The following is a 14,368-nucleotide window of genomic DNA, read 5'->3' on the forward strand; positions in this document are numbered from 1 at the left end:
ACAGTGTCTATCTACAACATTCTAAAAAGCTTGAGGTCAAAGGTCTAGGTAACATGTTTGAGATAGCTTGGACAATTTACACAGTGACTTGATGTCAGACGGCAATGACATCCAGATTATGATTGCTCGGTACAGAAAGGTACTTTTTTCTGTTTGTTTTACGTTTGGGTACTAATAGTTTAAAGCTCGGTACGGCCCCCAAACTACACAGCTTCAAGCACCTGCACACTTTAACCCTATCTAGACCGTTCTTTTTATTTGGGGGGGGGGGGGGGGTAAATGTATGACCCAAAATGTACGGAGGTCTTATTGTTACTAATGTCTGCCAAGCTTCCCGCGTCTGGCCACATTTAAAATCTCACTACGGCCCCAAAGTTACACCACATGGTGATTCATAAGCAACTGATGACCAACTGATTATCATTCACTGATCCTGGAGTTAGCTTAAACTTTCTCTTTATATTGTTTCATTGCACACAATAAAACAAATCAACAATGATAACGTCCTAGTAGCCCACTTCATACGTTGTATACGTGCACGCCGACACCTGGAAAACAAACGAAAGAAAGCGAACAAAGTCTTCTTCGTTTCACAACCTTCTTTTAATTCTTAAATGCGGAACGACGATGACTTTGTTCGATTGATCTACCAACATTATGAAGCTATTTACCAACATGTAAAAATATTTACGGAAACTAAATCGAAAGACTATAACAAGTAGAACTAACAGTAGCAAAAATGGTCTTCCAATGGTCAGAACAGACAAGTATTTTGAGAGAGAATTTCCTAGGATGGCCTCATAGATGTGTTCCCTGTAAACCTTTCCGATGGATTTTCTCCAAACTGCAGATTGAACCTTGTTATCTCACCTTACATCTTGCCAATGTCTGTCTCGCCGCCGGCTCTTTATGGCAATGGTGTTGGGGAAGGGTCGGTAGGTCAAACTGAGATGCGATGTTTTCCCTGCCGTTGTCGCGTAGCAGATTCTTTAGACGACATTTTACAAGTCATACATCTTAGGGAAGAATGGGGAATCTTCGTTATACCCCTGTCACATTTGGTGAAAATCGATCGGACGACGATTCTGCGGCAATCGCCCGAGCCTCGCTTATAATAATAACTTAACTCCACAACTAGAAAGGCCGACATTTGCTTCAGAGCAAATACAGCATATTTCAGCCATACCCGTTCCCATGCAAAATTGAACTGTTCCAAATCACCCCTGTGCGGAAATCGAACATTCTAACAGTAACTTCTCGAAATGAACGACAAGAAAGGCCGACATTTACTTATGAGCAAATGCACCATTTTCACTCCGCCCCTCTGCCGATGCAACAATGTTCTTCCACAATCACACATATCGAAAAAAATAAACATTCCAAAATGGAGATATCTGTGGTCTGGTTCTACAACAGAATAACATGGAATTTGGTATAAGGGTGCCCTCGACATATGCACGGTAGAACGAAACATTTTTGGCATACATCACTTCAAGAGGATTAATTTTTGGCCATTTTAGTATCATTTTTGGCCCCTCTGTATTGCCATGGTATTGGAACAAAATTTTGTATGGAAATGCCTGTGATATATACCTCCAGGGCCTTTGCAATTTTGGTATTCATGTCTTGACAATGATGAAGTCTCTGGTCTTCTTGTATTAAAAAAAATGGTGATGGCATGTTGGATAGCAAGTGGGATGAAGTTCAGAATGATTATCTCTTCTCTCTCTTACAAACACACACACATACACACACACAGACAGCAAACAGTAAGAATGAAAAAAAAAACTTTCAATTTTTACAGTTTTACTTTCACAAAATTGCAATTTTACACTTGTCTGCTCTCACAATCTGATTGACTTAATGTAAATACAATGTAATTTGAGCTTAAGTTTTTACATTGTTAAAAGTTAATCTGGAAAAATAGCAAACTACATACTAGATCTTATTCGCAGAAAATTACAATTCCGTCAAAATATATCTTTTCAGAATCGGTTGCGATCAATATCTACGTGTCCTTTTCTGGCTGGTTGGAATCAAGTCAGTCTGCTTCTTCCACATACAGTCAAAGGCCAAGCTCTGCTTCTCTTCTGTAGAGGGGTATGGAGGACAGAAACAGGGAGGTTAGAATTTCAATGCAAAGCAGAAATATCAAACTATAGGCAGATTTGGAAACAGTACACATTTCCACAACTATTTGCAATCTTCCATCAATCTGTTGCTGCCTGGGACAAAATCTGTGTGCCTCCTCCAAATACAGCTTCTCATGGACCAATTGTTTTCTTCTCTAGAGGTCACATCTTAACAATGCAAACAGGAGAGTGAGATTTGGCATTTCAAGGCAGACATCAATCAAATATTTGATGAAATAATTATACCATTGATTTGGAAAGTATACATATTGTTGCCAGAAGATAACAATGTGTTTGTGTTACACATAAATCTTCTCTTCGATCCCAATTCTGCACCTGTCTCTACAGTCTACACCTACATGTACATGCAAGTCTAGCGACAAGAAAACAGGCCCTACCTGCTGTGTGTCATGAGCACAATGTTCTTACTGCTGAAAAAAAAACAGAGACATGTCAATCTTTGTTTTACACATTTGTGGACACTTCAAAATGTTAATGCACAATGCTTTTGAATGATAAAGGAATATTGCAACAGAGGTATAATAAATACATATACACAACTTGTACTTGCAAATGAAAAGGTACAACTGACAGGATCAAAAAGGATTGACATGAATGAAATTAAAGCCATCATATAGAAGTCAAACCAGTGACATTTGGTATAACATCTACACAAATTCTAAAAACAAGTCCAAAGGATGAATTAATATTAACAAAAATGATTCATAAATCCACATGGCTCCCAATCACTGAGCCTCCACCAGGCTCCCTCTTGTCCTTTGGCAAGAGCCGGAGCGGGAACCTTTGTCATTCCCCATCCCCCTTGCCACCACTGAATGTGCCCTGTGGCAAGGGCCGGAAGCTGGCAACAAATATTTCATTCACAGGCATCCACCAGGCTCCCTCTTACCACTTTTGGCAAGAGCCAGAGCGGGAACCTTTGTCATTCCCCATCCCCCTTGCCACCACTGAATATGCTGTGTGGCAAGGGCCGGAAGCTGGCGCCAAGTACTTCATTCACAGGCATCCACCAGGCTCCCTCTTACCAATTTTGGCAAGAGCCAGAGCGGGAACCTTTGTCATTCCCCATCCCCCTTGCCACCACTGAATGTGCCGTGTGGCAAGGGCCGGAAGCTGGCGCCAAGTACTTCATTCACAGGCATCCACCAGGCTCCCTCTTACCACTTTTGGCAAGAGCCAGAGCGGGAACCTTTGTCATTCCCCATCCCCCTTGCCACCACTGAATATGCTGTGTGGCAAGGGCCGGAAGCTGGCGCCAAGTACTTCATTCACAGGCATCCACCAGGCTCCCTCTTACCAATTTTGGCAAGAGCCAGAGCGGGAACCTTTGTCATTCCCCATCCCCCTTGCCACCACTGAATGTGCCGTGTGGCAAGGGTGGAAGCTGGCGCCAAGTATTTCTCAATTATGGAGCACCATAGACTCCCATTTCTCATCCACTCATCTCGACAAGTCCTGAGCTGGTACAATACACACACACTCCATTCCTTTGATTCTGATTTCTGTTTTATCTCATCATTACACAACATACAGTACACAGCATCATGGTGACTATAGAAATTGTCAACCTTCCACTCAGGTCAACAAGACCTGAGCTGGTACAATACACACACTCCCTTCCTTTGACTCTGATTTCTGTTTTATCTCTCATTACACAACGTACAGTACACAGCATCATGGTGACTATAGAAATTGTCAACCTTCCACTCAGGTCAACAAGACCTGAGCTGGTACAATACACACACTCCCTTCCTTTGACTCTGATTTCTGTTTTATCTCATCATTACACAACGTACAGTACACAGCATCATGGTGACTATAGAGATTGTCAACCTTCCACTCAGCTCGACAAGGCCCGAGCTGGTACAATACACACACTCCCTTCTTTTGACTCTGATTTCTCTTTTATCTCTCATTACACAACGTACAGTATACAGCATCATGGTAGCTATAGAATGTCTGTATTACACCATGATTAACAACAGCTGACAGTTGTGAAATGTACACATGGTCAATGAGAGTACATCTTTCAGTTGTAGGAGACTCTATCAACTGTTTGAAGCCATTTTGCATCAAGAAAGAAAGGATCATTTTGTTTTCACTTGACATCAAATTTTCATTAAAGTCACCAAGAATCACTGTGTTACTTCTTTCCACTGCAGACAAGTGCCCCAAGAGTTTCTCCAAACTGGATATGAATGAGTCTTTGCGAACATTTGGGGGTCTATAAATGGCTACAATTAGATGTTTCACAGGCATGCAGTCAGCAGAAACTTGCGTAACCACACATTCTAGACTGATATCATTTGGGATGGGAATTTCAGAACACTTGTATATGTCACGTACATATATTGCCACGCCTCCACGACTGGAATTCCTTGTCGCATTACAAGCTTCCTCGCAAGCATGCCCACTTGATCTGTCTTTACGAAACATGTTAAAACTCTCCAACTGAAACTGGGAGGACTGCACATTTTCTGACAGCCATGTCTCAGTCAGGCATATGATATCAGCTTCAACCAAACAAGTTGACTTCAGACTTTCAAATTTCTTTTCAAGTCCTTCAGTATTGTGATGGACAATGTTCAACACTTCACCGACAGATCTGTCACCAACATTTGTAAATGGGTTGGATACATATTCGAAATGCTTCATCTTATTAAGTGCCTCCTGCACTGCCTCATCACAGTAGATGGACTCCTGTTTATAGTCTGTAATGTGAAGACCGCCTATGGAACATACCCTACTCAAGGCCACATACGCCATACCTGAAGCAAAAATATTTTTCATGGAGACAACTACTTCAGGAACTGTCATGCCCTGTACTTTGTGTACTGTGCAGGCCCAGGCTAGCTTGATAGGAATTTGGTAGCGTTTGACTTTACTTAATTTCTTCAAGTTGTCCTCAATCTGACGAATCGGAACTGAATTCTCTGGTAGACTACTGGGAACTGCACTTTTTTCTCTTTCAAGCACACCTGCCTTTGGATTATCAAACTTCACAAAGACAGTTGCACCATCACTTGCATCTTGCTGGCCACCTGTTACACCTGTCACTGTTCCAAATGCACCGTTAACTAGACCATCCTCAACATTGACATTTCTACAAAGCATGACACGAGCACCAATCCCAACTTTGACCACATCAAGGAGGTCGTCTTTATCTCCTTGTGCATGAGGTCGTCTTGTCATTGAACCTGTTGTGGGATCTTTGACAAAATCGGAGGCTTCAAAACATGTAACATCTGAACACCTGAGATTCAACATCTTGTCATTATAATCTACAACAGCTTTATTGGTGGAAAAGATGTGAAGTGCATCCTTAGGATAATCATTTGATGCAAAGTCTGTAGATAACACCCTTGATGATAGAGTTTTGTCATCTTCATCAGAAAGTTTGTCTTTTTTTCTCTTTACCCTCATTCTATTCAAAAGGTTTGCAAAGGCAGCATCATCCTTCTGTCTCATGATTTCCTGAAGTTCAACAACTTCAAAGATTGGATTCCACAAGTCAATGAAATCTTTTCCCCTGTAGAGACTTTGTCCCCTGACTGGAGGGATCTGATACATGTCGCCTACTGCCAAGATGCTCACATTTCCAAAGTTTGCACTTGACCTTGACTGGGTCAGCTGACCCAATCTACCATGAATGGAAGACATGAGCTTCATGTCGACCATCGATACTTCATCTACAATCACAATTTTGAGGCTTTCATATTGCGCACGCAAAGTGTTAAGGGTACTTTCAGACAAGGGCTGATACGTCTTCGTAACACACATCAGATGAAAGGCATGGTGTACAGTGCTCCCACCGATATTGAATGCAGCAGTTCCTGTGGGTGCCGTAAGAAGGACAGAGACCTTGTCAGGGTTTTCTTGTGCCTTTCCTAGTAACCTGGTAGCCTCATAATATATGCATTTTATGAGATGGCTCTTTCCAGTCCCCGCACCACCCGTCACAAAAATATGAAAGGGATCTGGTCGCTTTCCCTGTGCAGTTTCCATACACCACTTCCTTACAAAATAGAAGACCCCCTGTTGCATTGGGTTGAGTGACTGCATCATGGGGACCGCAGTTTTATACTGGATCTTTGTCTGGCAGGCTTCTAGGGTAAAGCTTCTTTCTTTTGATTTGTCAGTTGTCGCTAGGTCAGGAATGTCATCCTCAGTGCCCTCAATAACCCCATCCACTTCATTTTCTCCCCTCTTATCTAGACAATCAAGTCTTTCTTGTTCCACTTCGGGGAAGATCTGGGCCCAAACATCTTCTAGATTACCATCTTCCGCGTCTTTACGAGCCTGCTCAAGTTCCTCAACATTTTGCTCAAATTTACGCCTATTCCCATTCACAATGACATTTACTCTATCCTCCCTGTCTGATATGGGAGCAAAGCCATTCGAGTAGAATTCTTCATACTTGGCATATTGTGGTGGTTTCAACTGTGCATCATGGTAGTGTGGCAAGTACAACTTGAGCAATGTCAAGTAGAATCGCTCTGGCTCTTTCTTTTTATTAAATTTGGCAAAGCGGATGACGGCTGGATCAAATCTTGTACGTTTTTGTACAGCCCCGTAATTATCCCTCAACACATGCCTTGCTTCCCCTCTGGAAGACTGCTGAACATTTTCTTGCTGGCCTGAACAAGAAACGACGCGATACTCGGAGACAAATTCTGCAGCACACATTGATCGGAAAGGTTCTTCTTGTGGCCTCGCCTTGTACCGATCCATAATACTCGGCATCCAGATGTTTTCTTCATCACCGTTTCCCTCGCTTGCAAGCTTCTGAATGTCGGCCAAAGGTTTTGACAAGCGATTAGCTTGTTCATCTGTTGGAATGAATGTGACTTGTCTTGAGCACTCCTTCAAGTTCAGGCTACAGACACGATAGACAGCCTCCTGGGCACTCACTTCCCTGTGGTGAAGGTAGGCATTGCCAACTTTTCTCATTTCTGTCAGTACATCCTCGTTGCCTTCCCTTGCCTCTTTCTGAGCCTGTTTGAGCAGCTTTCCCATTTCTCTTTCTGCTTTGCTGATATATGATACTATGTACTTGACACAACTGTACGCATCGAGAACATATTGGATGTCCATGTTCGCATTCCAAGCCCGGAGCAGATGTGGATTGAAATTGTTCACCCACATGTCCTTGGGCTCACGTCTGAGGAATACTTGCTTCCTGTTTGCAATCAAGTTCAAAGCGTCACAGACCTGTGCAGTGGTGAGATTGGCCTCCTTGAGAACGTCCTCAGTGGAGCACTTCTCTGGCTCTGTTTTCTTGTCCAACACATCCCAGAATTTTTTCAGGTCAGATTCGGCTTGCTTCTTCCTTCCAGCAATGGATGCTGATTCTTCATCGGTCAGGTCCTGTAGGGAGACAGGGCTGCACAGAAATGTCTGATTCACTGGAGGCTTAGGGAATCCAAACCTACAGATCTTGCCACCTTTCTTGCATGACGATGTATGACCCTTTCGGTGCATTTGAACCTGGCTAACTATGTCAAATAACTCCTTATCTGTTTCTGAGTTTGGCAGCTGACAGCACACATATCTGTCCACAAAAGAGCAGATCTCTTCTTCAGAATTTACACCCAATTTTGGTGCATCTTTCACCCAAAACAAACAATGGATATGGGGTGAGCCCCTTTGCTGGAATTCAGTCCTCGTGAACGTGTCTATGACCTCGCCAATTGGCTGCGATGGAGATTTAATGAGGTGTTTGAAAAACAGCTTGACTCTGCGATCAAACATGCGAGCAGCTGTGACAGGATTACTCTTCAAAATGTCACAACGCTCTTCCCACGACAAGTCGCTTACTGGTACTGTGCCATGATCTTGTCGAATCGCCTCTAACACTTCTGGCCAGCGCAAATCTGCAGCAGAAAACGTAGCAAACCACGTGGGAATTCCCAGCTGTCTTATCATTGCATACAATTCATTTAGCGCCTTGTCCCAGAACTGCGGAGTACCCCTGACTGGCTGAAGGAAGCGATAGCCTTCATCTGACTTAAGTATAGCCTGTAAGTCCTCTTTGTTTGACAACATACCAGCAGATATTTTACGGCCGCCACTTGTCGTCGGCGAACCTTTGCGCATAGATATGGAAATATTCGACTGTATGAAGCGCAACTCTGTTACGTATTGTGCAAAGAATATGTAGTTAGTGTCGCTTGCAAACCGCGTATCTGCACCCATAAGGCGTGCCTTGAAGTACTTGCTGGGCGTAATACTTACATCACGATCAACATTAAAAGAAAACTTTCCAGTAGGGAATTGAACAGGGAAGGACATTGCCTCTCCCCCAACCTCCTGGAACACAGAAATTGGTTTGCTCCCTTCTCCTGGAGCCACACACATGACGCGTTCATCGTGGTGGTCAAGAAAATCCTGTCCTATATCTACTGGCTGGAGGCAAGTGTCATGTGGCAGTCCCCGCAAGCGGCTGTCTAGTTCCTCTTCCTCGCTCAGAGCTGCTTCTTCCATGGTTTCTTCCTCGCTCAGAGTTGCTTCTTCCACAGTTTCTTCCTTGCTCAGAGCTGCTTCTTCCATGGTTTCTTCCTCGCTCAGAGTTGCTTCTTCCACAGTTTCTTCCTTGCTCAGAGCTGCTTCTTCCACAGTTTCTTCCTTGCTCAGAGCTGCTTCTTCCACAGTTTCTTCCTCACTCAGAGCTGCTTCTTCCATGGTTTCTTCCTCGCTCAGAGCTGCTTCTTCCACAGTTTCTTCCTTGCTCCGAGCTGCTTCTTCCATGGTTTCTTCCTTGCTCTGAGCTGCTTCTTCCACAGTTTCTTCCTCACTAAGAGCTGCTACTTCCATGGCTTCTTCCTCATTTACCTGTTGAATAACGTTGTCTGTTTCATCATCTTCCATATCATTCCTAGTTGGCCCTTCCATATGATCCCCCTCTGCAGTGACAGACTCGCGGTGCTCAGGAGCTGTATGAACTTCTAAGGTGCCATTCCCTCCTTGTTCAGCATCAGATGGTTCAACAAGGCCTCCTTCTTCATTCCAAGAAGTAGCCCAGTCTGCATCGATTGACGTACCGCTGTAATGTTCATTATTTTCAACAAGATACTTCAAAGCAACATCAACCTTCAATGGACTGATTTGTCTATACATGTGATGCCCACTGTACTGTAGCTTCCTCTTAAGTTTCACCTTGATTAACTGAGCTTCTGAAGGCATTCTGGGAAGGATTGCATGCGTTTCACTCACATCTGCTGGGACACACACTACTGGGCCAACAACACCTTTCTGACCCCCTTTCGGGAGAGCTGCAACTTTCATGAATGGTATTCTCTTGGCTATCAGTTGGGACTCCAGAGTATTGAGACTTTTCAGCTCAGGGGGTATTTCTGGGACCTTCATCTTATTACTCTGGGCCTCGTATGGAATTGTCTTTTTATCTATCATGTGCCTATGACAACAGTGACATATCCACTCTTTGCCCCTAGATGACTTAGCTATGGGACACGCATGTGGGCTGCAGTCCACGTTGCATTGATGTACATACGTACCTGTAAGACAGTGCTTAACAGCCTGAACATACCTTGATTTTTTACCATCACGATGACAGATTACGACTTGATTGCGAAACAAAAGCCTGTGACATACAGTGCAAACATATTCTGGTCCCTCTTTGCATTCCATCTGGAACTGTTCAATGTCCTTATTGACATCCGCTAAATTCTGCTTCTTCTGTCTGTTAATCTGCACATTTCTTTTTTTCTGCTGGGCATAGTCATCATCAGTGTGATAGCGCTCCAGCGCTCGCCCCTGCTCCCTTTCGCGCTTCTGCTGGGCATAGTCATCATCAGTGTGATAGCGCTCCAGTGCTCGCTCCTGCTCCCTTTCGCGCTTCTGCTTGGCATAGTCATCATCAGTGTGATAGCGATATCGAGTCTTCTTTCCATCCCGTTGGGCCTTGGCATATTCCGGATCCTCCTGGTACCGTTTCCTTTCTCGGTCTCGTCTGACCCTTTTCCGGTCGTCGTCATCATTATTGGCATTCAGCACAGTCTTTCTCTTGATGCAGGCAACTTGTGAGGCTTCTGTAGTTTCCTCTCTGTGGCGCCGCGACATACTCCTTGTCTGTCTTTTGTTGAAAACTGTTGCTGTGACAACATCAAAATGGTTACCATTCGTATGTTGCATGTATATAGCATTTCTACCATCTAACATGCTTGTATTACTCTCACACCATGGGTACTTCATCCATTCCCACTTAATGTTAAAGCCATGCTTACCGTACACAAAGATGCGTCTTCCCAGTAGTGAAGACATCGCATTTATTTCTACCTGTGTGGCCCATGCTTCAAGATCTGCTGGATGACGATTCTGCATGCTTCGACCATCACGAGACAGGTACTGGTCCATGGTTTTTTCAGGGTGCTCGAACGCCAACCAAGGCCTGTAAACATCTTCAGACAATGTTGACATATATTCAACTGTACGCTGTCTTAATACATCATGATAGTCTTGGGTGCCACAAATAAGGTAACTAATAGCTCTATAGAAACAATTACCATCCCCAATAATTCTGATGGGACTGATTGGTGCCTCCAAAGGAACATTCCTTTCCTGAATATTGAGATATCGATGAACAGAAAGGTTCAACTGGCCTGCTAGTTGCAATTGATCATTTTGTGTGAAGGGATTGAATGTGAACTCGCTATCCTTCCACTCCCCTGTTACCTCTACTTCCTTTGGATCAGCTGGCTCCAGCCCAGTTACCTGTAATTGCTGCTTGTCATCTAGGTCCTGTCCTGCTACTTCTATTTCCTGTTCATTAGCTGGCTCCTGTCCTCTTACCTCCACTTCCTGCTCATTAGCTGGCACCTGACCTCTTACCTCCACTTCCTGCTCATCAGCTGGCTTCTGCCCTCTTAGTCTTACCTCCAATTCCTGCTTACCAGCTGTCTTTGTTTCCTGTTGTCCCTTCCAGGCATTCAGCCTCATCAATTCAGCAGAAGTCTTATTCTTACGTCGACGTGGCATTCCTCCTGAAATATTACAAATATGAGAGTGTAGCAGCAGTTCTTTGAGACATTAGTACTTATATTTAGTTACTAGACATTGGGTCAACAATTATGAAGCCTTCAACTTTAAAGAAAGAAAAAATAAAGGTTGCATATCATATGATGGTTGACTGAAAAAAAAGATGAAAAATATAACCAGTATGCTTGAAATGGAGTTTTGCTTACCCTCTATTAGAGTACACATGTGCGGGCGACAAAAATTCTGGGTAATACTGTAAATACAGAAACTAAATGGTGGTTTTATGTTCACAGTTTTCATGGTGACCACTTCGCTACTCTCAGTATCATATTGTCTCAGTACCACAATGACATGTTTGAGGTACTCGTTATAATAATGGTGAAGAAACATGAATACGTACAAGACACAATTTTATTTTATTTTAGTTCGCATTCATTCATTTCTCCATGTCTCAATACCACAGTAAAATGTTTGAGATACTTGATACAGTGGAGAAACATGAATACTTACAAGACACAATTTTATTTTAGTTTGCATTCATTCATTTCTCCATTGGAGTCCATACAATGTACTGTATAACACCATAGAAAAGTATACAGTGCTGCATTATTCAAAGTATAGATATGGTTAGATCAGTGAGAGTTGAGCATGCTAGCACTGTCAAAATCAAAAGCAGACTTTTCTGTCCATTTGTAGAACCGTTGCCGAGTAACCAGTAAATGGTACTGACTGGTGGTTTATAGAGGAGGTGGCTTTTCCATTACAGTATGACTATGTAAGTACAGTACTGTGAATGCATTTTAGTTGTGGGATGGCGCTATACAAACAATCCATTTTCCCGCTACCGCAACATTAAGTCCCCGCAAACAGCGACCTTACCTTTCACATATTATCTACAAAGTAGAATTTCTGTTGCCGGCTTGCCGCACATGCGTTCTGATCTCTGTGTGAGAGGGCTTTTGTGCAAATGGCTTATTGTAACAACAGCGCCATTTATGTTACAAGTGTGCACTGACTCAAAGACGACCACACTGTGCCAGTGTCAGGTTTATAGTATACAACATTCAACATGAAACAAATTATGGCTATGATGACCCCTGGCATAACTATGGGCTGGAATAACATAGGTTTCACAAACCAACTTCAACCAACCAACATTGGTGGCAAAGTATAACATTCTTGCTTGCAGTTTTGCTAAATGCCCCAAAACATGGCATAGATATGTGTAAGGCATTTCACTTCTTACATCAACCATGCAGTAAGCAGCATATAATGAACGAACGAAAAATTATTATTCGGTTAACCTTGTGAAACTATTTGCCCCCCTCCCCACAGAAAAATATGTGGACGTCCTCACGACCAAAATAAAATATTCAGTTACCGTCAACAAACAGAATTATGCATAAAACACCATGACATCTCGTGTGAAATTATTGGAGCAGAGTTTGCAAGTATAGCTGCTCGTATTTTTACGTGAAAATTATTTACACATAATCCAAAGGACGGCACCTAAATTCGTCCTGACTGCATCAAAACGTAAGAGTTAAGAGATGTTTCCACGGAAATAAACAAACTCGCAAGTAAATCATTATTCAACAGAAATATGGAAAGACGCAAGTAACGTCTAGGAATATTTTTTTGTCAATTGTTTTTGACAGCAAACGGAGAGGTTTACACAATGACGACAGCGCGCCAGTGCTCGTTAGCACTTGCCCGCGGTTTTGCACGTACCAAGGACGTACTGACGAATTTCACAAACGAAAACACCTTTCAAACTACAATAACAACGGAGTGGACAATGGAAGGATAGCCATTTCTTACCTTATGATGTTCTGCCACCGATGACAACCAAAATTGGGTAGAAACTGACGTAAAAAAGCGCAGAAAATTCGAGGAACTCCGAAGCTGCGCTTGCCGTCTAGTTAACGCAACACAATCTTGCATACATGTGACGCAGGACGAGTCCAAGTAGCTGGGTTGGAATGTTCAAGAAGCTCTGTACAAATATGTCAGACCTGAAGGTTTCATTCCGTATATCTATCATTGTGTTATGTATGATAAATATTTTTTCAAAACAATGCACATATTATCTTCTTATATTCTTTGCAGTACCTTTTATTGAGTAACATAGATTTCCAAATCCTCCCAAACATGAATGGTTTCGTCTACATATACACGTGACAATATTAGCCAATCAGCTTCAGTTTTGGAAATTCGCGGTTTGCTTGAGAAGTGTTGTGTCATTGGTTGCTTTGATACCAATTGCCGACGAAGTGTTTCTTTCTCTTCGCTGATTGGCTGGCGGCACAATTCAATTAATTAGCAGACAGACACCTGTCACCTGTCGCCCAGGGCTGGAGTTATTGGGGTCACTGGAGTTCACGGCAGGAGGCCAAAAGAAAGCCAATTTACCCTCAGAAAAGTGCTGAAATTAAGCATTTTAAAGTAGTTTATGCCAGAAATTTTACTTGGATCATTTTACCAACTATCTAATGCCTATTTACACCAAATTTCAGGCCACTCCATTGTACGACCAGGGTACAGGGGGCCAAAATATACCGTTTTGGTCAAAACATGACCTTTAAACCTCAATAAAATCATTTTAGAGGCAGATATGAAAAAACTGAGAAAAACACATCTAGGTATTGGCCTATTCTACCCCTGTGCCAAATTTCAGGTCATTCGGTCCAGGAACGGCGGAGATGAATCACTTTGAAGATTTGACAGGAGAAAGAAAGAAAGAAAGAAACATTACGAATACAATATATTTCACCATACTATGTATGGCTGAAATATAACAATTGTACAAGGTACAAAGTATAGCTTATATGTGCAAATGGACGATTTTCAGGTGAAAAATACGCGCAACCCTCTGTCGAGCTCGAATATGGCCGACCTTCCATCGATACCCCCGAAGGTCGTGGATAATGTGACAGGGGTATAACCATCGCCTTGTTTATTGAGCTTGTCTAAATCATGGTGTTCATGACTTAAGGGAAAAGAGCTGGCTAAGTCCAGGACATGCGCATATGAGCATTAACCATCAAGTCTTGTTTCTTTTTGACTAGAGTAAACAATGAATAGAAAACTTCTTGACATGTCGTTACAAGTTATGATGTGACGAAAAATACATAAAGTCTAACAAAGTATTTAGGTTTCTTCTTTATGTTTATATATAATTATGTCCCTCAAATCTTAGTCATGTAATTTAAGAATTCACG

General features: G+C 42.6%; 2 protein-coding genes across 2 annotated transcripts; both read right to left on the minus strand.

Moving 5' to 3' along the window:
- Positions 1 to 1,789: 1,789 nt before the first annotated feature.
- Positions 1,790 to 8,740, minus strand: LOC118406386. Its single transcript, XM_035806373.1, has 3 exons — positions 7,365 to 8,740; positions 2,531 to 2,563; positions 1,790 to 2,090 (listed from the first exon to the last, which is right to left on the minus strand). Exons 1-2 carry the CDS (start codon positions 8,700 to 8,702, stop codon positions 2,558 to 2,560), a joined length of 1,344 nt encoding a protein of 447 aa, XP_035662266.1. The 5' UTR covers positions 8,703 to 8,740; the 3' UTR covers positions 1,790 to 2,090; positions 2,531 to 2,557.
- Positions 8,741 to 9,097: 357 nt separating this feature from the next.
- On the minus strand, positions 9,098 to 13,125 carry LOC118407124. The gene is made up of 5 exons (XM_035807544.1): positions 12,969 to 13,125; positions 11,046 to 11,152; positions 10,020 to 10,560; positions 9,410 to 9,527; positions 9,098 to 9,195 (listed from the first exon to the last, which is right to left on the minus strand). Exons 2-5 carry the CDS (start codon positions 11,096 to 11,098, stop codon positions 9,098 to 9,100), a joined length of 810 nt encoding a protein of 269 aa, XP_035663437.1. The 5' UTR covers positions 11,099 to 11,152; positions 12,969 to 13,125.
- Positions 13,126 to 14,368: the final 1,243 nt, after the last annotated feature.

This window comes from Branchiostoma floridae, chromosome 19 (genome assembly GCF_000003815.2).
Source record: "Branchiostoma floridae strain S238N-H82 chromosome 19, Bfl_VNyyK, whole genome shotgun sequence".
NCBI classification, from domain to species: Eukaryota; Metazoa; Chordata; class Leptocardii; order Amphioxiformes; family Branchiostomatidae; genus Branchiostoma; species Branchiostoma floridae.